The sequence below is a fragment of the Athene cunicularia genome, assembly GCF_003259725.1.
Source record: "Athene cunicularia isolate RWA chromosome Z unlocalized genomic scaffold, athCun1 chrZ_part4, whole genome shotgun sequence".
In the NCBI taxonomy this organism is placed as follows: domain Eukaryota; kingdom Metazoa; phylum Chordata; class Aves; order Strigiformes; family Strigidae; genus Athene; species Athene cunicularia.
In genome coordinates, this window is record NW_020799145.1 from 2074687 (window position 1) to 2102438 (window position 27752).

Consider the following 27752-nt stretch of genomic DNA (forward strand, 5'->3'; position numbering starts at 1 on the left):
TCTAAGGACTGATTGTATCAGAACATCTATATCACCTTATAACAGTACTCTGTATCAATGGATCAAGAGCAATCTTTGGGTGTGTGACACCAATGAGTCACACTCCATGATAAATACACTCTTCCCTTTGATCCAACAATCAGCAGGTACTCCTAGATCACCTAATTACTGGAAATTATTACGTAAACATTTAGCAATAGAGATCAACAGAGTAATAAAAAGTGAGATAAACCTGTTATTATTACATGCAATAATAACTGCAACTTAGGAAAGAGCCTTTTAACTTAACCAAAACACAAACTAATTCACCTGCAAATTAAAAATGCAATTGGATGAGATGAAGTTTTGGAAAGCAGTGACTCAAAGATTTTTAAGGTCACTTCATTACATAACACAATCCCTCAACATAAAACTGCAGCAAACAGGAAAATACCTTGTTACATCCTTTAGACACACACGAGGGGTAACTTGAAATAAGGAAGTGAACTTCTACTTCTCCACAGCCCCTGTAGCACAAACGTGCCATATTTTCTCAGTTCTTTCCCACTGCAAAGGTTATAAAAGCACTCCTAGCTCTCCTTTTCTTCAACAGCTGCATATCAAGATCATCTAGGGACTCACCTCACTGTAACTACAGTCTTCTGGCTCTTTATGAGAACACCTTGGTGATACACTGTGGCTTCAGATACAAGGTACGCAACAGAATCTAATAGTTCCTCCTATCAAAACACTGTGAAATTATAAAGTTCATCAGAGTTACTAAGAAGTATGACGTCTAAAAGTAGTTAGGCTGCAGAATCCTAGTTTCCACAGGGCTGTGCAAACTAGATTATGTTTATCCTCAGAGCAAGTCACACAAAGTCAGACACTGCGTGAATTCAATTTAGATTAAGCAAGCCCAGAACATGTGACCAACATTAAGATCTCACACTGGAAATTAGTGAGACCATCATGAGTCGAAGTAGGACTGCAAGGTACAATAGTAGTTCAAGGCATCACCTATTATGCCTCATTGTTTACATTCATTTTATAATGATTTGCAAAATATAATGCTAGAAATAAAACACATGGAGTTTTGGTATAAGGTTGTTAAAAAAATTACTTTTTTTTGGTGACATGAAAACAGAAGATAACTGATTTCTAAGTTCAGTAAACTCCAACATTACCACATAAACTAAGTGCAATGTCTAACGTAATGATACTGAGCTTAACTTTTAGAGGCACATGTCTCTTCAAAGACACTGACGCTTTGAAGAAAGGAGACAGATAAAAACAATGGCAAAGAAAGAGTAAACCTTGTTACTGTCCTCCCTTACTTTTCAGTGTGCACTCACATATATAGGAAATCATTTATTCCTGGCTGTACCTATGAATTGATTCTATGTAAATGTCAAGAATTTGATCTACTGACTACTATACATCAGTGTTCCAGCCGTCCCACCATGCCTCAGTAATTTACATAGGCTGATCATGTCCCCATATTTTCTCTGAGCAAGCAGTTGATGGGACAGACTTACCTTTCCCTCATTTGCCTAGAAAACATCACCTACAGCCTTATGCTGGTTTTACCCATGTCTTAGAAATGTCTGTCTTGTTGAAAGATTTTTCCATCACTCTGTGTTTTAGTAAAAAAACCCCAAACAGATGTATTTTCTTTACCAGGAACTGGGAAATGCAGAGTGCCTTTAAATAAAAATTCTCAAATCAGGTTAGACGTCCAGACAAGTTTACTCAAGTGCAGTTTGTGTTTGTTTCAAATTAGGTTTTAGCTTGAAATCAAAGATAACTTCTGTGTCTTTCAAAATAAGTAATTATAATAACTACTGAATTCTTATCACTAGCTGTAGACACCTATTTGGTAAATTCAAGTCTTGGCTAAAATGCACTTTTTTTTTTTTTTTTTTTTTTTTTTTTTTTTTTTTTTTTTTTTTTTTTTTTCTTGAAGATGTATACCTGTTATACTGTGACTTGAAATACCAGCATACCTTCACAGTGGTTGTACAAGAACAGCATCTTAATTTGAACAAGAAAACCATTCAGTGTCAAATTTTTTTAAATTATTTTTCTGTAATTCCAATTCAGAAAAACAAGTAACATAATAATTATTATCTTACTCATCAAGTAATAACCTCAGAATTACCCTCGCAGGTTTTGGTATGGATTACCTATGTAGCTTAACAGGTAGGCATGTATTTTTTCACTGTCATCTCTGTAATGAAAGTTGGCCTTTTATGGTACTTAATTAACTAAGGTAGTATTTCCTGGGATATAAATATGATAAACACTAGATGAAAATAAATATTTCAAGATACAATATTATTTATATGCAGAGCAGCTAATGCTCATGGTAATGCTATGGTATTGCAATATTGTAGAAAAACTCCACGCATAAAAGCCAAGAAAGTCTTTTATGACAGAATAATATCCTCAAACTCCTTTAAGATTTTAGTACAATCCTGTCATCCTAAAGCTGATAGTGAGCTTCACAGAAACTAGAGAGAACAGCATCCTTTGTCTTACACTAAGGGAAGGTCTTACCACAGCCAATACACTGCTTCAGCCTCTGGCGTGGTGTATCATAAGCAATGGGCAGAAGGGGAAGTACCATATACTCTGACACAACTGAGCATGATACAGTAATTGAATGATAATGAAGTAGCCCTCTTCATTATCATCTGTCTCATACACCTCCTGCTTCCCCACAAAGAAATCTACTCCTGTAATAATGATTCAAGGCTTTTTAATAACAGATCAAATCCCAATGAAGCAATAACCTTCTTCCACAAAAGCCTTCTCAACTGATCTAAAGACAGATATGAAAGAACTGATAAGACTCCTTCACCAATCCCCCTTTATCAAACAAAACTGCTAAAAACAAAGATCAAAACCTACACTAAGGGCAATTAATGCATCTATAACCAGAGATCAAAAATTCAAATTATTTTTCCTCTGTAAGATTGAATAGTTGACCTGCTTTATGCACATACATTTTCTCTATAACAACAACTTAAAATAGATCAGGCAGATAAAGCTTTATAAAATTTATCTAAAACAGAGTTGCATTATTCCATACAAAGAAATTCTTATTTGTCACGTTCAAAAATTCAAGCAAATATGTTACTGACAGGCATTCATTATCATTAAAAAAGAGTCTGAGATCTTCAACACTCAGTTCAACATCTTTTTCTAATTGGAAATAAAGAAGTAAATCATACACAATGCACAACTGCAGTAATACTCTGTAAACCACGGAACTAAGGAAATTAAACCAGAGGTGAAATCTTAAATTCTCAGGACCTGTAAATTAGACAGAGAAAGGAACCTTAGTTACAGACCTCTAAAAATCATGATGAAGTACTGCAGACCTATAGTCCAAGAAATATAGTATTGCCAATATTAGGAACATGTCACGGGGTTTGTACTAAATCTGCAGGACCTCAAGGCTTGGACTTGTCAGGCTTCATTTGTCTAGACTTGTCTGTGCTAGCCTAAAACTTTGTTCTAGCTTAGCTGTTACAGTAATTGCCAATCAGATAATTGTTACTTAATCTGTTTCCATTTTAGCTTAGCTTTCTATGATTGTGTGGTATAAAACCTATTGTTAAAATGCTGCTGAGACAGTAGTATCAAGGAGCTATTCTGTGTAGAATAAACAATCCATGACCCAAATGTAGCAAAAAGGATAATGAGCGTGGGATGATATTATACAATAAGTATTCAGCAAAACACACCATATACAGTAAATTCAGATGTAATACAGAAATTGAAACCAATGAAGAATGAATAAGGTATAGATTGTGCTAGAAAACATATTAAAATAGCTGCAAGTGGATCCAGTGTGAGTAGAGAAGCCCCCACCATCTATTATACTTCTCTAGGTATAACACCTGTGATGGTGGTAGCTTGCTGTGACCCTGTCTCAGATGGAAGGCATTGACTTAGTATGCAGACAGGTAGTAAAAGGGTAAGCATAATGCACAGAAAAAAAGGGATGGATACTAGGAAGATAACACCTTTAACTGTATTAGTAATTCTTTGATTTGACAGGTAAAATTTCAATTAAGAGTAATAGTGAATTCTTGGTTTTGCATACAAGGTGTGTTTTGCTCACACGAACCACACAAATCGTGGTGCAACAAATTGGTCAAGAATGCAGTTTGGAGGCAACAGCAATAGCAATTCTTGGACAATTCCAGCATTTAAAAACCTCTTTGACACACCAGAACTATCAGGTAAATGGCTACATTTGATTAATACATTACCTTTTTTGTAAGAAGAAAGTTTGTGTCTTTAGCTTCTTAATATAGGTGGAGCCATAATATTCTTTATTCTAAACTGCCAGGTAAGACTGTACATGTCATTGCAACAACAATGCATTTTTGTTTCAGGATAGAATGACATGCTTGACAAGCAAAATTGCTACTAACCAGACACAAATGAAGAGAACATAATTCTAATATTCTCATATTATACAATGTATGTAACAAGTTGTAGGTTACACCCCTTCTATTATCATTATGTCTCCAATTATAGAGATACCAAATAAATTTTAAGCATAGACAAATCAGGATATTAAATGTGTGGGAAGAGCTGTGTTATAAGAATACAACAGCTACACTTGACAAAGTGTGAAAACTGATAAACTTTTCACTTTAGAATTGAAAGAATCAGGTAACTCCTCATATATATTCTAACTGCATCTGTTGTTGCTATCATATATGAACTTAAATCAGTGCTAGTCCGCAAGTGCTTTATTGTGAAATAAAAAATAATTCTTTCATCAGATATGGTGTAACACTTATTCCAGAGATGCCTGTACACTGAATTAATGTCTTTACCCTAACTCTAGGTTGGAGATTTCTTATTCCATTGCTACAGCAGTACTGTCACTTGACAGATTATGGAAGAATCCTATATCTGATTTTGAGTCAGAATTAAGATTTTGAGTTAGCATGGTTATAAAATAAATCAAGCATATAAGCATAGGAAGACAACACAAAAGATAAACCACAGATCAGTCAATTGCATAATTTACACTCTTATTCCTATTTTCTGAAAGTGAAACAATTTATAGAGTGGGAGTAACCAGGCAAACTGTAACACACTTCTGTGAATCTGTCAGGATCCACAAGGCTCATCTTTCACATATTTTATTATGAAGAATAGAAAAAAGATGAACTGCAATCTGAAGACTTCTCTAAATATTTTAGCACAAGAGTGGCTGGCCTCTGTGTTTTCTGTCACAGCAGAACTTGATGCAGTCTGTGCTAGCTTTGTTTATGGATACAGTAAGCTTTTTGTTCACTTCCAAAATCTAAAATGTCATTCCCTCATTGAGATAGCTCTGAACAAGCTAATCCAGTGGCAAAACAAGGAGAAACAAGTACAATTATTTTTAAACCTTAAAAACAATAAAAACAGCAAAGAGAGAAACAATTCGTTAATCTCTGAAAGAAGCTAGCCATCAGCAACCTGAAGCCTCATTCGCCTATCAAATAAAGGGCATTATAACATGTAATACATATATTCTATAATTTTAATTTACATAAAAGACATTTTTCCATTCTTAATATGGAGTATAGAAGTATATGGGAAAATGTGTTTCACAATATAGAGTCTTTTAAAATTCTGAGTAGAAACACAGACTAGTCTCATTCTCCATAATGAAATCATAATCTTTAGAAAGGTCAATATTCCTAAAAGTACTGAACAACAAACCGGCTGTTCACAATGTTGTTCGTAACAACATGGGTAAATCCTTCGACATGAGGGAAAGTCAATCTGTAATAGGCTCAGCTGCTAAGGACAACTTTCTTACTGTGTTAAGGAAGTCTTCTATATCACACTGACTGATTTTGCAGAAACTGACAAAGGGCTTCAGATAGACAAACACAATAAAATCATGGAAACCTGAAGGTTCATACTAAGCAAACAACAACATCTGGTTCTGTTTTTTCCGTGGACTGTAAGCAGTCATGTAGTACACATCTCACACACTGCCAAAAGTGCATGTGTCAAAAGCTCATATAAGAACTTACAAGTGATAAATGAAATTAGAAACTTGAATAATAGGCTATTTAAATATCACCTCTTTTGAAGGTTAACATTGACCTTCACGGTTGCAATGAAGTCATGCTGCCATTGACTGCTGCTGTACAGGACATGCTAGAATTCCGGTGTGAACTTGGGAGTCAAATGCAGCCAAGTGGTACGCTACAATTGATAGCCCTATTGCATTTTTCTTGATCCCTTTGGCAGTAGAGTCCACCCGCAGTTTGCTTTCACTTGGAGTAGTATTCAGTACACCTGGAATCAACTGCCCCAGGGGTGGAAACACATCCCAAATATTGCTCCTATCCCTAATATGCTCCTTTTTTTGCTGTACACATTAAAGATTGGTTTTAGCTTTTGCAGTTACAAAAATCAAATAATGAATACTGACTAGGAATAAAGGGGCCCTGCCTCTGGCTAGGTGGAGGAAAGGGACAACTGCGTTTACTGAACTGTCTGGGTTCGATGGCCTGGCACGTCAGCCCCATGGGAGATAGCTCGTGCCATTGCACTTGGGTCAGCCTGAAGAGGACAAGATGTTAAAAAATATGTTTTACACCACAGCCAGGGACCATAATCCCATGCTGGGTGCCAAAAAATACTGTTGTGGTTTAACCCCAGATGGCAACTAAGCCCCTCACAGCCACATGCTTGCTCCACCCGGTGGGATGGGGAGAAGAATCAGAAGGGTAAATTGAACAAATATGTGTGTTGAAATAAAGACAGTTTAGTAAGTAAGTAAACAAAAGCTATGCATGCAAACAAAGTAAAATAAGGAATTCATTCACCACCTCCCATCGGCGGGCAGGTGTTCAGCCATATCCACAAAAGCAGGGCTTCATCATGCACAATGGTTACTTGGGAAGACATATGCCCTATCTCTGAATGTACCCCCCCTCTTCCTTATTCTTCCCTGAGCTTTCATTGCTGAGCATAATGTCATGTGGTCTTGGATATCCCTTTGGTCAGTTGGTATTCTGCTGTCCCAGCTGTGTCCCCTCACAATTTCCTGTGCACCCCCAGCCTACTCACTGGTGGGGTGGTGTGAGAAGCAGAAAAGGCCTTGACAATGTGTAAGCACTGCTCAGCGATAACAAAACCATCGCGGTGTTAGCCACACTGTTTTCAGCACAAGTCCAACACATAGCACCAGACCAGGTACTAAGAAGAAAACGAACTCTATTCCAGCCAAAACCAGTACAACAGGGAAACTTAATGCATATTTAAGATACATTGTTTTGGATTTTCAAATGAGAATATAACAAATAAGACAGTATGTGAAAAATTAATTAAGCAAAATATGCTAGTAGAAATTGCCAAAGATTGATACCGCTGTTAACATCAGAAGCTGCTCTTTTGAATCACTTTTGGATTCCCATCAATAACTACCTGCAAACCATAAAGCAGTTTCCTAAATCATATTTCTTCCTAAAGCCTGTAACAAGGCAAAAATAGCAAAAAGCAGGTAAATGAAACAAAGAGGTATAGAAGCACCTTCCCAAGCAACACAACCCTACTTCGATGTTTGAACCAACTTCAAATCTGCTGCTGCTCCAAATCAGGGATTAGACTAGGTAAACTTCAGAGGTCCCATCAACCCTAGATTATCCTTTCTAAATTTCTAAACTTGTGTATTGGAGAAAGGAACTCGATGATTGAAAAGCATGTTCAGGGAAGAAGGAAATGCACAATAATGTGCAGAAAAGAGGCTAATGAAACAGCAAAAGGAGACAAGGTTATTCTTCTTCCTCTGCCTTGCCTCATCTCTTTGGGAAAAAAAACTTATTAAAAAGAAGGCTAAAATTAAATTACTACTTTCTTTAAATAATAACTACAGCTACTGCACCTTTTTATTCATTTGCCATTAGGATTGCAGCCAGGAAGACAGAAGGCCCTGCCTTCTGTCCTAGGGGCAGAAGTTATACAGTACAGCCTATGGATAGAACTTACCCAAAACCTGAAAGGTATTTTTTCAAATAACACTATGCTGTATATAAATTTCATGTAAGTCCAGCTAAAATAACCACAAGAATTCTACTTACAGAAAAAAATTATTAAAACAAGCAGCATGAATTCAGCTTTTCATTCAAAAAAAGTATTTTCACAATAAAAAAGCTCTGATTGAATCATTTTTCTTTCCAACTTAAAATATACCAGTTGGTAGAATCTAACTGAAAATATGTATTTAACTTCACATTTTAATCAATATTTGAATACTCATCATTTGCCAACTTACATAGCTCCGTTAGTATAGACTGTGTCACTTCCCTCCACGTACTGAACTTGTGCTGGGTACACATGCTGTACCTGTTGCACAGTCTGCACTTGCTGTACCTGAAAATGAGAACACCAGAAATTTGGATTACTGTAAAGAAGGACCAATGCTTCAGTGCACCTAATGGTTTCTGAACAATATGGAATATTTCTGTTCTCATAATTACTAAAGGTACGTCAGAGCAATAGAAAGTTACTGTTCTTATACAGTATTAGTGCTGTGAGTCTGGTAAATGGACTCCTAACATTGAAGACACATGCTCATGGAGCATACACGCACCTTCAGTGCCAAAGACAAAACTGGAAAGCATAACAAGGATGAAATTAAGTGTAACTATGCTTTGCACCAAGCTGAAGAATTACATTTACTCTGGAAAAAAGTATCATTTGGCCATGTATGCCTTTCCTTGCTCCATTTCAGTCTGAGTACAAGCCTTAAAATCACAGCTCAAACATGTTATAGTGTTTAGAAATAAAGCTTCACATTAAATTGTTTAGCTCTTGTTTAACTGAAGTTGAAGTACAGAGATACATGTTGATTTCCCAGTAATGCTTTGACCCAAAGTACAATTATGGATCAAACCCCCAAACGGAGTAACCTCCTTCCCAGAATACCATCAGTTTTAACAAACTCAGATAAAACCTGGTTTTACATCAATGACATAAACAGCAAAAGGCAGTAAGGCATGGATTATCTTCACATACATTGCTCAGATGGCATGACTGTTTTGTAAAAGCACACACTGTCACCAATCAATTTATTTGATTCATATACTATGTAGGGAAACTCCAGGTTACGCAAACTTCATCTCCAGTCTTAATTTTTTCTCTTCTGCCACAGTAAAGATTAAGAATGCCATATTTTATACCTGCCATCATTTAGGGAAGCCATATTTTGGTTCAAGAGCAGTTCAGAATCTAAGACTGCAAAAAGATTTAGAAACTTCATAGACTGGCACAATTTTACCCAAGGAATTGAATCAAGGAAGTGACAATGCACATACTTAGTAAATAGATTTAACATAAACTACTTTTAAATAACTGTTTTCTCAGACATTTTGTTATGAGGCTACTTCAGCCTGATCCAGTTGGTCCTAAGGACTGCAAACACCATAACCCCCCAAGAATCTAGGTTTCATGCATTTGATGGATTGTCTCCAAGAGCTCTTTGTTTTTATGATCTTTAGTTTAATATCTTCAACTCTGCTGTACTCTAAAAAGTTCTGTAAATAAGCATATTTTTCCTCATCTTTTACAGTATTGACTCAGACTGTGAAAGGAAAATCTGGATTTTCACAGAAACCTTCCCTTAGGTTGTCATTAAAACCTGAATTCTGAAAAAAACAAAACACCCAAAGTTTTGAACCCAGCTGATAGAAAACACATGATAGAAAACCAGATGTTTCTGCCCATTAACAGCAATGAGACAACATAATAGTTAAAATATTTATTAAAATCCAAATTTTTCTCATTTACCACAAGAATCATTAGATAAATTGACAAACATACCTCAAATACAATTTCTCAACTGCAAAGAATACACTTTAAAGATGTTTTCCAGTTATCAAAGTAAGGTACAGTTGTGTATATTTCCTGTCCTTATAATATTTAGTTATTTAACAGAAAGATTCAGTTCTCAAAGTCAACACAAATAAATGTGATCCAACTATGCACGTGTGCTGGGTTTGTGTGTGTGGCAGGGGTTTTTGGTAGTGGTGGAGGGGGCTACAGAAGTGGCTCCTGTGAGAAGCTTTTCCAAGACCCCTCAGCTCCAAGTCAGACCCACCTCTGGCCAAGGCTGAGCCAACTGGTGAAGTGCTAAGGCTTGGACAACTGGCCCAAGCCAGCGTTGACCTATAGATGAATCCTGCATATTTTGTAACTGATAACCATCGTGCTAGTAGGTACTGTACTAAACATATGTACCTTGGATATATCCTTATCTTTCCTCATGTACAGGCAAGATAACAGGGTCACAGAGACAGTTGACTGGTCCTGTGACCTGGCATGTGACCTTGCTCATCAATTAGATAAGCTGGGAAACTCCCTTAGTTTCTCCCCTGAGCCCTGGCCAGGCTCTGAGAGAATCTAACATGAGAAAAGAACCAGATATTTCCACTTAAAACAAAGGTTCCAGCTACTCTGGCTAGCTAATTTTTGGGTATATAAGGCTGGACCCGCTCACAGCATCTCAGGAAGCCTCACCTATGGGTGGACGCACCGTGTAGGATTTCCCACTTGCAGGGACAGGCTCTCCAAACCCTCACTGTAACCGGGGCTCTCCAGCAACTGCAGATCTGGATGTTGGTAACATATGCAAGTGGTGATGTATCTTTCCTTAATCACTATTTTCTCTCTCTCAGGTAGTAATGATTTGATGCATTACCCTGTATTTTCTTATTTTCTTAAGTGCACTATTCTGTCTTTTCTTACTGTATTTTTTCTGTATTATTCTGTTACATTATTTAGTTATTTTAATTAAAATACACCTGCTCTTTTCACTCTGGTGTCTGAGTTTAATTGGTATCCCTAAGCAGCAAAAAAACTGGTAATGGCCGCGCCTCTGCAATAGCATATTTAAGAAGCAGAACCTGTTAGGAGGAGTGGGAGTTGTGAGGGACACACCTATGCAAACACCGAGGTCAGGGGAAGAAAGGAGGAAGAGGGGAGGGGGAGATGCACCAGAGCAGAGACCGCCTGCAGCCCATGGTGAGAGGGCAGGCTTCCCCTCTGCAGCCCATTGAGGTCACCAGTGGAGCAGATGCCCACCTGCAGCCTGTGGAGGACCCCACACCGGAGCAGGTGGCTGCACTCGAAAGCCAGCATTCTGTGGGAAGTCCCTGCTGTTGCAGTTTGGTGTTAGGACCACTGCAACACATGGGACGGATCCGCACTGCAGCAGTCTGCAAACAGCTGCAGCCTGCAGGAGGGACCCATGCTGGAGCAGTTCCCGAAGAGCTGCAGCCTGTGGGAAGGACTCATGTCAGAGGAAGTTTGTTGAGGACTGTCTCCCAAGAGACCCCACGCTGAAGCAGGGCAAAAGTGTAAGGCATCCTCCCCCTGAGGTGGAAGGAATGACGGGACTGACCACAACACCCATCCTCTGCACCACTGGTGGGAGGAGGTAGAGAAATTGAGAGCAAAACTGACCCCAGAAATAAGAGAAGTGTGGGGCAAAGGTGTTCCTAAAATATGTTTATACTTCTCACTGTCCTACTCTGTTAAGTGGTCGTGGTGTTTGAATTAAATTGATGTTTTCTTCCCCTAATGAGTCAGTCTTTTGCTCGTGACCATAATGGGTGAATCTTCCCTCACTGTCCTTATCTCAATGTCTAAGCCTTTTTTGCATTATTTTCTCCTCCGCATTCCTGCAGGAGAAGGGGTGAGAGACTGGCTTCTCAGTTGCTCAGTGGTACTCAGCTCCCCTCTGGGCTCAAACCACTACAGTCCTTTTTGGCACCCAAAGTGAGACAGAGGAATGCAAGATAAGGACAGTAACTGGGAGAGGCAACAGGTAAAACATGGACTGACCCCTATTAGCAGAATAATCATGGGAATTTCTGTTTTAATTGTGGTGGAGGTACAAGGTGTAGATTGTGTGGATAGTGTCAGTATTGTGACTGTGTTATTTTTATTTTAGTGTGTGAAATGTTTTTGTTTTCTTTTTTGGTTTTGTGCTCATGTAACTGAAGTTTCTGAATATTGTCTTGTGTCATGAAAGTATGACACCCATATACAGATAATTCCTCAGGGCAGAACACACATACAGTTTCCTCAACACTGATTGTTTCAATGTTTGATAATCCTTTTTTTTTTTTTTAACCCCACAACTGAAATTACCTACTCCACCTACATTATTCATAACATTTCCTGTGGGCATACCACATTCACAAGTCCACTCTTCTCACCACACATCCACTTCCGTAATCTATCTTCTCTCTCTCCGTGCATCTCTCATACATAGTCTGTTTTAATCACAGCAATACTGTCTGCATTGGATCTCCCAACATTCTTGCATCTTCAATCCCTGCAAAATTTTGAAGGAACATCTCCTCCTTGGCTGGTTTGATACCCTAAATTTCTTTTTTGAAACATTATGCTGATTCCTATGGTCAGTGTTAAGAGTCAACTGGAAAAATGTAATCCTAATATCCCCACAGGGAAAAAGAATTCAAAGTAATGATGCAGTATTAAATGAAAGGGAATACTCAGAAGCAGCAATACTAAAGGAGATGTATGTAAGGTTGATCAGGGACAGTTTACATACTCAGATAATGCAACAATAAAAAAATCAGTTTCCTGTTCTCATTAAATTATAATCGAGCAAAAAAAACCAATCTACTCCTGGGCTTCTGTGTTTTGACATGAGTATTAAACTAATAAAGGACAACTGGCATAACTTCAGAAGATACAGACAGTCACTGACAAAGATGAATGCATTATTTATGTGGGAAAATAAGGAACCAATTCTACCACAGAAGTTTTCAGAAAGGTAGAAATTTTGCACAAGCAAAGTTTATAAACACCAAAGCCCTGCTCATTCTTTTTTTGCTTGTGACAAAACCAACAGAAATGCATAGAAGTTCCTATCCTTACAATTCACTTAATTAGAACTACAATATGATACGGTATCCTATATGCCACTAACTGGTCACCAATCTTCAATCCTTCACACTGATCAGTACTTCACACAGATAATATTCAGTATAAAATAATGGACCATTATATGTCTACCCTATTCGTTTAAAACAAGCAACTTTGTACCACTAATCAAATTGCCAACTTGCATCCGAAAAGATGAAATACAGGAATAACAAAGAATAAATCACACAAACTAAATCTATTAAACATCTATCAGCATGAAAGAACATTAAAATCAGATGAATTATCCAGATTGTATTTCATAAATAAAAAAAGTCTTGCACTTCAAAAACCTTACAGAAGAGTTAACCAGACAAAATCTTCCACAAAGGTTAGCTAAGTTCAAGCATCATGGAAGTTTCAATTAAAACCTAACAATATTCAAAGGCCTCTATCCTAATCAATATTCAAGTTTGAGTGAGTGAGCTATTTAACAGTCTGAACTCAGGAGGAAATATTTCAAGCAGTTCTTGATTCACTAGTGGTGAATTCTGAGCAAATACACAAAGAGAGGTGTCTAAATTTTGTAAGTCTGTATTCAATGCTTTTCTGAATCAGTTTTTTTTTAAAACGAGCTTGTATCCTGAAAGATACCTGAATATATAAGTAGAAACTACAGTAAGGGAACTATGAGGCATTATAAATTGAGTCTGTATATCCGGAAAAAAATGTTAGTGAAATGTAGGAGACTATGGAACACATACATGGAAATGTAACACCTGAAATGTTAGAACTAAACAAATGCTAAAGAACTTAATTTAGGGAGAAGTGCTTCACTAGCACAAAAAAAAAATATTAATAAACTACATCCAGTTCTCGTATTATTGATTCTGAAACTGTGAAGTCAGTTTTTGATGAAAAAGAACCATCAGATGTCACCATCACATACAGCTAACTTCTGTGTATTCCAGTAAAGGCTTGGACAACTGTCATGGCTTTTACATTCAGTCCCTGTTTTCTATCTCCATATATTTTCTTTTTTCCCCCCCATTTTCTCCTGCCACCACTCCTTCCAAAGCTTGTGGGTGCTGCATAGGTGAGTCACAATACACTGTGTGTGCACTGTGCTGGCTGCCACAGAAGTCTTCTTACTTCTCTGGAAAATGCACATCATGAATTACCTATTGTCATACACAAATATTTTCATGATATTGTGCGAAGATCTGCAGAGTGTCAAGCCTAGCGATGCAAAGGACAATCCTTTTCATTTTTACATCTGTATTGAACTTACTTGGACATCCAAATGAAAGGAGAAATTACCTAGCAAATAATACCAGAAACATATTCATTCATTATTTAAAGGGAAAAAATCTAAATATTCAGTAACATAAATTAAGTTCCTATGAGCTATTACATGAATTCCACAATAACTTACAGTTAGAATCATGTATGTGTTCCTGGTGCTTGTCAGATGCTCTAGTTAACGGAACAGATAGTAAAAAAGCTCGCCCTTCCCTGGCTATTTTTATTCCAGCAAAATAAAATTGGTAAAAGCAGAGCAAATAAGTTCTTTTAGCAGCCTTGTACAATATCAAGTTCTTCACTACACTGCAAAGAACTATCCTTCCTGAATTTATTTTTTTGTATTTCTTCCCAAAACTAACAGCCACCTACCTGTTGCTGAACTGGTACTTGCTGTACTACCTGTGTGGGCACTGCTGCCTGGCCAGCCACAGATGTCTGTAAAGTCACAGTCGAACCTGTATCCGACCCAGTCTCTGATGTCTGCATCGTGATGTCTGAATAAAATTAAGATGTGAAATTAAAGGTTAGTGCATTTTTAAAAAAATTTTGTCACTTACATTAACACAATAATTTGTTGCTTTGGATCTTCAAATTAGCTAAGACCAATCTTGGTATGAGCAAAAAGGTTCTTCCCCCCAGTAGCATATGAGTTAATACAAATGGGCTTTTATCTTACTTCTATCTTATCTATATCCGGAATATCTTTTATTTACATGTGCAGAAACATATATCACTTCTCTGAGTTTTGTTACTTTAGGAATGTCAGAAAAATCAGCAGCAAATCTATCAGCTTATAAACAACTGGTCATCATTCAAAATTGTTTTCTTCTCTGGTTTACCGAATTACACTAAAACCTCTATATATTCAAATTCAAAGTCAAACTTCTTGCTGGCCACACAATGAAGGGCTGTAATCCGGAAAGTATGCACCGAAGAGCATTTAATGAGTCACAGTGGAAAAGCAACACAAATAAGCTTCTTCAGCAGAAAGCACTAAAGCAACCACCATACTTGAAATCCAAGAAGATACTTTTCGTCACCAAAACCATATAGAAATATATACACATTAGAGAACTGCCTAAGATTGTGGCCCTGACATTTAAAGGGAAATTTGGATAGAATACAGAAATGGTTTGAGAATCAAGGAAAATGCCTTATAAAGAAAACTAACTTACAGAAAGACAAAGAGGATGACTTATGCCTTCATAGGAAACACAGACTGGGAACCACAGGATTCCTCAATTTTGCACAGCAGTAATGACAATACAATTGTGACTGGGTGACAAACCAAAATTAATTCAAACTCAGGAATAAAACTTTTTTTTTTTTTTTTTTAATTCCTTTTAAGCACTGCAGGATTAACTGGTAAAAATAATAATTAGATGAGGCAGATTGTTCTTTATCTGGTACCTTTAAAAGAGAAGCCTCTATGCTACTGTGAAGAACTGCAGTAAATAAAATACAAATTACTAATCTGCAAACCAAATGTCCTGTCATTAAAAATTTTACTGCCCTTGATCTCTATTAATCTATATGAGCTACAGAATACTTTGGCAACCTGAAGGCCAATGTCACTAAATATGAGTAGCATTATCATGCATAATAAAAAAGGTTTATATGAAAAAGTCTACAAATATTTAGAATGCCCTATACAGGTGATTTTTTTAGATTAATTGAACAGACCCAGATGGCTAATGGGGAAGAAACTATGAAGAAACAATCCCCTCCCCCCAAATAACAACCTCCCCTCAAAATACCCTACCAAATTTTTTGAGACAAAAACATAATAAAAAAACGTGTGTATTCAGGTGCATAGCAATATATAGTTGGAGGAATTAATTACCGTACCAAAAGACCTCAGAGGCTCTTAGAAAATTCAGCGTTCTCTTCACTTGACAACTGAACCAAGCTGCAACAACAGACCATCCTTTCAAGGATGGGATCCACAGGATTTTAAGCTGATTTAAACTTGGGTTTCTGAAGTTCCACCCTCCAACTGCCTATGATTTACTTTGCCTCCAAAATTAGTCAGTGCAAAGCAGGAAACAGGTATAAAAATTTGGGATGACAGCAGTGGATAGGGGCACTTGCCAACTGGGACCATCGTTGGTTTAAACTCAGCGGAACCATGCCTTCACCACCTCCCCAGTCCCCCTCTTTAATTTTTTAAAATTTATTTTCGGATTAACTCCTTCTAAAGTATTCACAAAGACAATTGTTGATCAAACCTACTTGAGATAATCAAAAGATTCTCAGATTTACAGTCTTGACTGAACCCTCTACTTCTTTCCAGCATGCTTGACAAAAATCAGGATAAAAAATGAAAATAAAAAAGGAATAGAACTTCAAAGAAAACTATAGCAACGTTAAAAATCCTAAAAGTGAAAATGGATGTCCACAGGATAAATACAGAGAAGTTGGAAGCCACTGTGCTGCTAGAAACCTAGTTGCCATTACAGAAAGTTGGTGGGATGAATCCATGTCTGGAGCATAGCTATCAATGGCTACCAGCTTGTTCAGAAGGGACAGGTGAGGAAGGAGGGGTGGAGGGCTTGGCCTCTACATCAGTTTACTGATTGGCTGTGAAGAGCTGTCTCTAAAGAATACCTATGAGCTGGTTGAAATCTTATGGGTAAGAATTAGAGACCAAGATAACAAAGGGAACCTTGTGGTTGGTGTTCACTACAGGTCACCTGATCAAGGGGAGCCTATTCATGAAGCATTCTTACTCCAGCTACAGGATGCATTGTGCTTGAAGGCTGTCACACTGCTGGGGGACTTCAACCACCTTGACATCTGCTGGAAAAGGTGAGCTGAAGAAAATCTGGGAGACTCCTGGAGTGCATTGAGGATAACTTCTTAAGCCAGGTAATAGACAGCCATACCAGAGGGGGTGCATTACTGACCTGTTGATCACCAACGCAAGTGAGCTAATTGGTGACTCAAGATTGGAGGTAGCCTGGGCTGCTGTAATCATGCACTGGTGGAGTTCACAGTCCTGAGGGATATAGGCCAGGCAAAGAGTGAAGTCAGGACCCTGAATTTTAGGAAAGCAAAACTCCAGCTCAAGGAGTTACGTCAGTAGGACCCCCTGGAAAACTGCCTTCAGGGACAAGGGAGCAGAGCTGGCAATGATACTTTCCATAGAGCCCCAGACCTCTTGATCCCCAGGTGTAAGAAATCAAGAAAGGAAGGCAAGAGATAGGCGTGGCTGTGTCAAGACCTGTTGGTCAAAGTGAAGGGCGAGAAGGAAATGAGCACAAGAAGGGCAGTGAAAGCAGGGACAGGTGTCCTGGGAAGAGTATAGGGATGCTGCCCAGTTGTCTAGGGATGAGGTCAGGAAGGCCAGGGTGTGGCTGGAGCTGAACTTCGCAAGGGACTCAAAGAGGCTTCTAAAGGCTTCTATGGCTCTGTCAGCCAGAAAAGGAAGAGCAGAGAGAGTGTACCCACCCCAATGAACATGACTGGCAAACTGGTAACAATGGATGAGAAGGCTGAGGTACTTGGCAACCTTTTTGTCTCGGTCTTCACTGTCTTCCCACACCTCTCAAGTGGATGGACCACAAGGTAGGAACTGGGGGAGCAAAGTCCCTCCCACTGTAACAGAAGATCAGGTTCGAGACTCCCTGAGGAACCTGAACATACATAAATCTATGGGACCTGATAAGATGCATCCCGGCGTCCTGAGGGAACTGGCTAATGTAGTTGCCAAGCCACTCTCCATAATATCTGGAAAGTCATGGCAGTCAGGTAAAGTCCCTGGAGACTGGAAAAAGGGAAACATTGCACCCATTTTTAAAATGGGTAGAAAGGAGGATCCTGGGAACTACCGACCTGTCAGCCTCACCTTTGTGCCTGGGAAGATGATGGAACAGATCACCCTAGAAGCTATGCTAAGGTACATGGAAGACAGGGAGGTGATTCAAGACAGCCAGCATGGCTTCATCAAGGGCAAGTCTTGCCTGAACAACACAGTAACCTTCTATGATAAAGTGACTACATCAGTGGACAGGTGAAGAGCTATGGAAGACATCTATCTGGACTTCTGCAACGGTTGACACGGTCCCCCATGACATCCTTCTCTCTAAACTGGAGAGATAAGGATCTGATGGATGGCCCATTCAGTATATAAGAAATTGGCTAGATGGTTGCATCCGGTGAGTAATGCTCAATGGCTTAATGTCCGAATGGAGATCAATGACAAGTGGTGTCTCTCAGGGTCCATACAGGGACAAGTACTGTTTAATATCTTCATCAATGAGAGAGACAGTGGGATCAAGTGCACCCTCATCAAGTTTGCAGATGACACCAACCTGAGTGGTGCCGTTGACATGCCTGAGGGACAGGATACCATTCAGAGGGACCTGGACAAGCTTGAAAAGTGCACCCATGTGAAACTCATGAGGTTCCACGAGGCCAAGTGCAAGGTCCTGCACCAAGAATGGGGCAACTCCCAGTATCAATACAAGCTGAAAGATCACAGCATTGAGAGCAGCCCTGTGGAGATGGACTTGGGGGTCCTGGTGGATGAAGAGATGGACATGAGCCAGCAGTGTGCACTCACAGCCCAGAAAGCCAACCTTAATTCTGATCTGCATAGAAAGAAGCATGGACAGCAGGTCAAGGGAGGTGCTTCCACTCCATTCTGGTAAGACCCCACCTGGAGTACTGTGTCCAGCTCTGAAGTCCTTAGTACAGAAAAGACATGGAACTGTTGGAGCAGGTCCAGAGGAGGATCACAAAAATGATCAAAGGATAGAACACATGTCGTATGAGGACAGACTGAGTTGGGGCCCTTCAGCTGGGAGAAATGAAGGCTCCAGGAAGATCTTATTGCTGCCTTTCAATACTTAGAAGAGGCTTATAAGATGGGGACAGGTTTTTTAGTAGGGCCTGCAGTCACAGGAAAAAGGGTAATGGTTTTAAACTAAGAGAGGGTAGGTGCAGACTCTAGATAAAAGTAAGACATTTTTTATGCTGAGGGTGGCGAAACACTGGAACAGTTTGCCCTGAGAGGTGGTAGATGCTCCCTTCCTGAAAACATTCAGTTCAGGCTGGACAGGGCTCTGAGAAACCTGATCTAGTTGAAGATGTCCCTGTTCGTTGCAGGGGGATTGGACTACATGACCTTTAAAGGTCCCCTCCAACCCAAACTATTCTGTGATTCTATGTTTACTGTAAAATAGTAAATTTCATACCTTTCTTTGCCTACAGAAAATACTGTATTAGATCCAGAATAACATTACTTAATGCTAAAATCAGTCCCACAGTTCCAGTATCAGTCCACCCTCTGAAAATCAATAGTTTTTCTCTTAATTCTGATATTAATTAGAACATTCAACATCTGGTAATAACATCCAGAAAGAACATTTTCTTTATTTTCCAACATGCAACAATCTTAAAGTTTCTGCAGATAAATTCAGATATGTGAGAGATAAGAATCAAAGCCTGCAAGAAACTAAGAAAAACAGCCTGAGAAAGCAAAAGTTGAGGCTGATCGAAGAAATGCTTCACTTGCAAGACAAAACTATCACAGAGTGCATTCTGTGGAGGGCGAAGCTGATAAGGCCACCCGAATAACACAAGATGCAGCTGGAGGAGGGAACCCTGTGAAGAGAGGACGGTTCTGCTCTGGTGCACCTGGACAGATTTCAAGGGCCATCTGTACAGTGAATGACCTTTGCTTCATTATCCACAAAATGCATATTAAAATTAACACCCCTCAATATGCTAATGAAGACTAACATGATAATGCTTATTACATCATCCCATGAAACACCTTACTCCTCTCCCTACCATGGTATACGTAGGTATGTGGGTGAACCTAGGGGACAGACCCAAGGGAAGTGGGTATAAATCAAGGTGGGGGAAGAAGGGAGGGGCAGGGGGTGTTGCTGGAGAGTGCAGTGAAGCAAAGAAGATGGATGCAAGCAAAATTGATGGCTGCCTCCTGGAACCCTCGCTGGCAGGATCAGCGCAGGAACCCAGACCAGTGATCTGTATTTCCCCATTCCCTCTATCTCCCTCTTTTCCCTTTCCCATTATGAAATGCAAGGCATATTGTATTGCTTGCCATAACTTGCTATATACTTAGCCAATTATCGTGTGTTCAATTAGTACATTGCAGGTAGTTAATAAATGTTTGGACTTGGAGATTTGTTGTCTGCTCCATTGGGGATTTGTGAATCTGAGTCACTTGTCTCCCTCATCTGAGGGGACATGACATGATATTGTGCCATATAAGACATCCTTACATGCACTAGACCAATCTCATCCACAATGTAAACATATAAACTTAAATAAACTCAGAGATTTAGAAAACTATTTCCTGAAAAGGCAAAAAGAGAACTTCTGGGTTATATACATATGCTATATAGACATATGTATAAACATATATATGGAAATAATCATAGCAGTAATTATTATACCTTTAGAAAACAGTCACAGCACAGCAGAACAGGATACCAAGCACTTCCTGGGGCTTCCAAGACATAACAAATGACATAGACAATGGCAAAATTCCAAATGGAATACTAGCGAGTAGAGTATGTTAAGCTCCAGTGGGTCCAGAGTAAACCACAAAGATGATCAGGGGGCTGGAGCACCTCTCCTATGAGGACAGGCTGAGAGAGTTGGGGTTGTTCGGCCTGGAGAAGAGAAGGCCTCAGGAAGTCCTTACAGCATCCTTCCACTGCTTAAAGGGGGCCTACAGGAAAGATGGGGAGGGACTCTTTATCAGGGAGTGTAATGATAGGACAAAGTGCAAAGGTTTTAAACTGAAAAGGGGTAGATTTATATTAGATATAAGGCAGAAATTCTTTCCTGTGAGGGTGGTGAGACACTGTAACACCTTGCCCAGAGAAGTGGCTGCCCCCTCCCTGGCAGTGTTCAAGGCCAGGCTGGACGGGGCTCTGAGCAACCTGGGCTAGTGGAAGGTGTATCTGCCCATGGCAGGGGGGTTGAAATACATGATCTTTAAGGTCCCTTCCAACACTATGGATCCTATGATTCTATGACACTCTGTAACCTGTTCCTAAAATTGAGTGACATCTGCTGGAAATACAACACAGCAGAGCAAGACCAGTCCCACAGATTCCTGGAATGTGTGGGAGATAAATTCCTGACACAGCTGGTGAGTGAACCAGCCAGAGAAGGTGCCCTGCTGGATCTCCTCTTTGTGAACAGAGAAGGACTGGTGGATGATGTGGCAGTTGGAGGCCAACTAGGGCACAGCAGTCATGAAATAATAGAGTTCTCTATTCTTAGAGAAGCCATGAGAGGGGGCAGCTTTGGCTGCAACTCAAGAAGAAAAGGAGATTTTACGGCCTTTGGAAGAATGGGCTAAGCAACTCATAAAGATTACAAAGATTCTGTGAGGCTGTGTGCAGGGCGGAAATCAGGAGGTCTAAAGCCCAGCTAGAAATTAATCCGACTTCAGCAGTCAAGGATAAAAAGAAATGTTTCTATAAGTATGTCAGTAGCAAAATAAAGTTCAGAGAGTCTCCATCCCCTGCTAGATGCAGGAGAAAACATGGTGACAAGTGATGAGGAAAAGGCTGAGGTGCTTAATGCCGTCTTTGCCTCAGTCTTTAATAACAAGATTAGTTGTATTGAGGGAATCCAGCCTCCTCAGCCAGAAGACAAAGACTGGGACAACAACCCCCCTGCAATCCAGGAGACCGTCAGTGAACTGCTGCATCACAGACATACACATGTCTGAGGGACCAGATGGAATACAGTCAAGAGTGCTGAATGAGCTGGCTGGGGTTCTTGCCAAGACACTTTCCATCATTTACCAGCAGTCCTGGCTGATCGGGGAGGTCCCAACAGATTGGAAATTGGCTAAGGTGATGCCCATCTATAAGAAGGGCTGGAAGGTTGATCCTGGAAATTACAGGCCTGTCCTCTTGACTTCAATGCCTGGGAAGCCCATGGAACAGCTCATCCTAAGTACCATCACACAACACATGGGGGACAACCAGATGCTCAGGCCCCATCAGCATGGGTTTGTGAAAGGCAGGTCCTGCTTGACAAACCTGATCTCCTTCTACGACAGGGCAACCTACTTATTGGATGAGGGAAAGGCTGTGGATGTTGTCTACGTTGACTTTAGTAAGTCCTTTGACACCATTTCCCACAGCATTCTCCTGGTGAAACTGACTGCTCATGGCTTGGATGGGCACACTCTTTGATGAAGAAAAAACTGTCTGGATGGCCGGGCCCAAAGAGTTGTGGTGAATGGAGTTAAATCCAGCTGGCAGCCGGTCACGAGTGGTGTCCCCCAGGGCTCAGTGTTGGGGCCACTCCTCTTTAACATCTTTACTGATGATCTAGACGAGGGGATCCAGTGCACCCTCAGTCAGTTTGCCGATGACCCCAAGTTGGGTGGGAGTGTTGATCTGCTCGAGGGTAGGGAGGCTCTGCAGAGAGACCTGGGCAGGCTGGAGCCATGGGCTGAGGCCACCTGGGGGAGTATCAATAAGGCCAAATGCCGGGGACTGCCCTTGGGCCACAACAACCCCCAGCAGTGCTACAGGCTTGGGGAGGAGTGGCTGGAGAGCTGCCAGTCAGAGAGGGACCTGGGGGGGTTGATTGACAGCCGGCTGAACAGGAGCCAGCAGTGTGCCCAGGGGGCCAAGAAGGCCACTGGCATCCTGGCTTGTGTCAGCAATAGCGTGGCCAGCAGGGACAGGGAAGTGATCTGACCCCTGTACTGGCACTGGGGAGGCCGCACCTCGATTCCTGTGTTCAGTTTTGGGCCCCTCACTCCAAAAAGGACATTGAATGACTCGAGCGTGTCCAGAGAAGGGCAACGAAGCTGGTGCAGGGTCTGGAGCACAGGTTGTACGAGAAGTGGCTGAGGGAACTGGGGGGGCTTAGTCTGGAGAAGAGGAGGCTGAGGGGAGACCTCATCGCCCTCTACAGCTCCCTGAAAGGAGGCTGCAGAGAGCTGGGGATGAGTCTCTCTAACCAAGTAACAAGCAATAGGACTAGACGTGGTGGCCTCGAGTTGCACCAGTGAAGGTTTAGACTTCACTTAGATTCCTAATTGGATATTAGGAAGCATTTCTTTCCAGAAGGGGTTGTTGGGCGTTGGAATGGGCTGCCCACGGCGGTGCTGGAGTCCCCATCCCTGGAGGTGTTTAAGAATAAGGTCGATTTAGCGCTTAAGGACATAGTGTAGTTGAGAACTGTCAGTGCTAGGTGAATGGTTGTACTAGATGATCTTCATGGTCCTTTCCAGCCTAGATGATTCTGTGATGTTTTACTCAGTCCTTGCGCAGCATTAAGTCACTAGTAACCTAAGCTGTAATAAGATCAACATTCTTAAAGGAAGAAATGCAATGAAACTGGCTCTAAGGGAAACTTCAAACTATAGTTAACTGACTTGTAAATGATATTTCACTTAATGAAGTCAGTGTTTTTAATAAATAAATACTCTTCTACTCAGAAAATAAAGCCAACTTATTTCACAAAATCACAGAATCATCTAGTTTGGAAAAGACCTTGAATATCATCTAGTCCAACCATAAAACCATTTAACAAGGCTAGTTTCTTGATATTAAACTTATTTAGATAAAATATATTTTTGCAGTTGCTGTTTTGCATGGTAATACATAAAATTCACTGGGCAATATTTTATGCATAAATATTGAAAAATAAAGAAAAAAATGTGTAGTATATACACAGTGCTATTTGGTCAAAACAGAAAATCTGTGAATTAAGAATTTAAAATTTTTCAGAAGCATCAGAATAATCCTATGAATATGTCTACTCACTTAGGGATGTATCTTCACTCATTAATCATCTGTACTTTTTTCTCAGCCCATTACCTTTAACTTGGAAAATTCCTTTGAAATTGAAGTGCAACAAAAGCCAGCTTACCTGAGTAAGCCTGTACGCACTCTTACAAGTACCCCAGACAAGAACATCGACAAGCTGGCCGAATAGTGGAAATCAAAAGCTAAACACTGAGTAACTTCGTAAACCACCTCTCTTCTATCAAAGCAGTCCTAGTCAGTTTCAAAGCACAATTAAATGGGTCAGTTCAAGCCACCAGTTCCAAAACACAATCATTTAAGATACTGCAGCTCCAATAGGAAGCAAAAGTGAACAGTTAAAAAGAAGACATTATTTTATACCAGCCCTTAGCTTTATTTGACTGTATGTTGTTTTCATGGTTATAGTATATAAACATGTCAATCATTGCAAGGGAGAAGAAATGCTACTATAGTCAAATCGGTTTTGACTAGTGAGAGACTGTTCCATACCACCGTCTATCTGTTAATTGCTATGTGACATCTCAGGCACTTGATCACTGCAGTTGTGATTAAAGATGCTTAAGAAACCAGAGCCAGGTACTCTCATCTAAGTGAGGAACATAATGTGTTCATTTTCTTGCAGCACTTGTTGTGGACTGTGCCTGGATGACATTAGCATTAATCATTTAGGAAAAGAAAACAGCTTCATTTTAAGAACACAGGATACTCTGGATGTAAAGCAGCTGTCAATCACCACTAACAACTTTGAGATGGGCAGACTGCAAGTGCCAGTGACAGCTGACAGTCTGCTCTTAGGCACTGAGGGAAGCTGAACGGTAATAGTCAGGAATTGGGTATTCTCTGCTCGGTCTGGAAGTGACCATGTTCAGAGACGTATCAGGACAGATGAGAGAGAATCCAGGGTTAGGTGGGAAAGAACCTCCAGACAGAACTGGAGGGACCCCAGAGGGTCCCTTGGCCCTAACCCACCTTACAGCTGGCACTGCCTAGACTGACCTACCACACTTCAGACTACGTTCTTCCATCCACAGGGCAGGGAAGCTGTTTAATTTGTGGACTCCGTATATATTTTTTATTGTTTTGGTGACTTAGTCCATCTGCGTTGGATTTGTGTGTGTAGCAGGGGTTTTTGGTATTGGGGGAGGGGCTTACAGCACTGGACCATGTAAGAAGCCTCTCCAAGCTCCCCTGGCTCCCAGTCAGACCCACCTCTGGCCAAGGCTGAGCCAATTAGCAATGGTGGCCACACCTCTGCAATGAATATTTAAGAAGTGGAACTCAGAAGAAGGAGCAGGAATCATGAGGAAGCATTGTGAAGGACACACATTTGCAAACACCAAGGTCAGCAGAAGAAAGGAGGAAGAGGGGAAGGGGAGGTGCAGAGACTGCTTGCAGCCCATGGTGAGAGGGCAGGCTGCCCCTCTGCAGCCCACGGAGGTCACCAGTGGAGCAGATGCCCATCTGCAGCCTGTGGAGGACCCCACACCAGAGCAGACAGCTGTGCCTGAAGAAGGACAGGACTTTGAGGGAAGTCCCTGATGTTGCACTTTGGCATTGGGACAACTGCAACACACGAGAGGGACCCACACTGAAGCAGTTTCTGAAGCCCACGTGCAGCCTGTAGGAAGGATTCATGTCATAGAAAGTTCATGGAGGACTGTCTCCCATGAAAGAATCCCATGCTGGAGCAGGGAAACATTGCAAGTCATCCTCCCCCTGAGGGGGAAGGACTGGCAGGACTGCCTGCAACCCCCATCCCCTGCCCTCCTGGCGCTGCTGGTGGGGAGGAAGTAGAGAAATCAGGAGCAAAGCTGAGCCCTGGCATAAGGAAAAGGTGGGGCAAGGTGTTTTTAAGATGAGGTTATACTTCTCACTGTTTTATTCTGTTTGTTGATGTCAGTGGTGGTGTTTGAATTAAATTGATGAGATTTTTTTAATTACCCGAGTCTGTCTTTTGCCCATTAGCGTAATGTGTGAGTACTCCCTTCTTGCCCTTATCTTGATTACCTAGTTCTTTGCCTCTCCTTTCCATTCCTGAGGGGGAGGAGTGACTGAGGTGCTGTGTGGTGCTCAGTTGCCCTCTGGGTTTTAAATCAGGACAACATTTTATCTCCACACTATCAATTTGGTGACAGTCCAGCATACAATCTGATGTGCTTCTCTACCTCAGAACTGTAATACAGTTTTTAAAATAATCCGATATACAGGTTACCTCGTTGCTCTATAGACTGATTTATCAGTAGGTAAACTAGGATAGCTAAAGCATGGTCATGGAGTATAAACCTTGCCATCACTTTTGCCTAAGTAGAAATAAACCTAATGACTTAATATCAGTTTATTTAAAAGCGTTTAGGTTGCTTCCATTATTCTGCTCTAAGTCTCTATCCTAAATGCAATTCTTTGCTATAGTTCACTACACAGCACAGAATTTTCTTTGTGGATGCCACACACGATGTTTGACAGTTAACCTTTATCATCTTCCTATTCACTGGAAGTTTTTCTAGCACCATGTTAGTGAGGCAGTCAGTGTAATTCTTTCACAATGCATCAGTACTGAGCAGTTACATGAACACATTTTTATAATCTAAATGAAGTCTCTCAATTTTTCACTGATACTGCATATAAGTAAAGGAACTGCATATTACAGCAGAAAAGATGTCACCTTTCCCTAATAGGACTGTCAGGTCACAAGCAACGGACGAATTAATGACAAAGATCCTTTTTATTCTGCCTAAATAAGGAATTAGACACACCCATCCGTTAATGGTTTTGCTCTGTATAGCCAGTGCTTGTAACACCATGTGAAGGTAAACTAAAGGAGAGACATGACATTCGGAAGGAAGGCTAATTAGCACCTCCGAACAGGAAAAAGGTCTTGCCAAGTGCAGCTGCTAAATGTGACAAGATTATTGCTTCAGTCCAATGGGCAGAACTCAGGCAAAGCTACTATGCTGAAAAATTACTCCTTTCCTGAATATTCTGTGCAATTTCATGTTTTCTGTTAAGTTTCCTAAAGATTTTTTAATATACTCAAGTTATCAGTTGGAATCCTTCTGTTTTCTAGACTTGAAATATCAAGACTGAGTGGTTTAGAAGTCTAACTTCATCAATTACTTATCAAATGAAACTGTTAAAATGTGTCAGATTAATGGTTAGTTTATTTTGTTTGTGGACTACTTCACCCTGAACTAATTTACTTTTTTTAAACCACTAGAGTTTGCAGAGTTTTGTTCAGCTACATATGCTTTATTCTAGATCAAATATCTAGCAGGCTTTAATTCAATGCAGAAAATTAAAGCCTGTAATTTACTTTCAAGTGTGGCAGGAATTATTTTTTTTTCTCTTCTAGAAGTCTAAATAAAACATCACAGAAGGCAAAGAGTGAACTAGATCTTGTAATCACATCCAGTATTGGCAGGCTTTTAAGGGTCAGAAAAAAAGGCTAATCTTAAAATCTTATTTACAATGATAAATCACCAATATACTCATTAAGAATTTCTGGCAAAATAATGTGTTTCACAATAAAGGGAAACATCTCAGAACATGAAGTTTCAGGAATTCAGAATGCTTGGTTCCAGTAGAAACAAGTTTCAATAATATACTAGAATTTCAGATAACCATTCTTTTCCAATTTTTGTATAAAAAAATATTTTATGAATACTTGCCTTCAAACAAGCGGTGTTATGAATTTGAATGGACTATTTATATGTGTTAGCAGTAAAGCAGAAGGCAGTTTATACATGTTATTCACTGGGGGGG

General features: G+C 40.2%; 1 protein-coding gene across 5 annotated transcripts in view; it reads right to left on the reverse strand.

Annotated features, from left to right (window-relative positions):
• The window catches only part of RFX3 (regulatory factor X3), a 144063-nt gene that overhangs the window by 53820 nt on the left and 62491 nt on the right, over positions 1 to 27752 (reverse strand). For all 5 annotated transcript variants that reach the window (XM_026866799.1, XM_026866797.1, XM_026866798.1 and 2 more), the window contains exons 2-3: positions 14581 to 14705; positions 8288 to 8385 (exon numbers count right to left, since the gene is read on the reverse strand). In XM_026866799.1, coding sequence (XP_026722600.1) covers positions 8288 to 8385; positions 14581 to 14697 — 215 coding nt within the window. In that variant the 5' untranslated portion in view covers positions 14698 to 14705. The remainder of the gene's footprint in view (positions 1 to 8287; positions 8386 to 14580; positions 14706 to 27752) is intronic.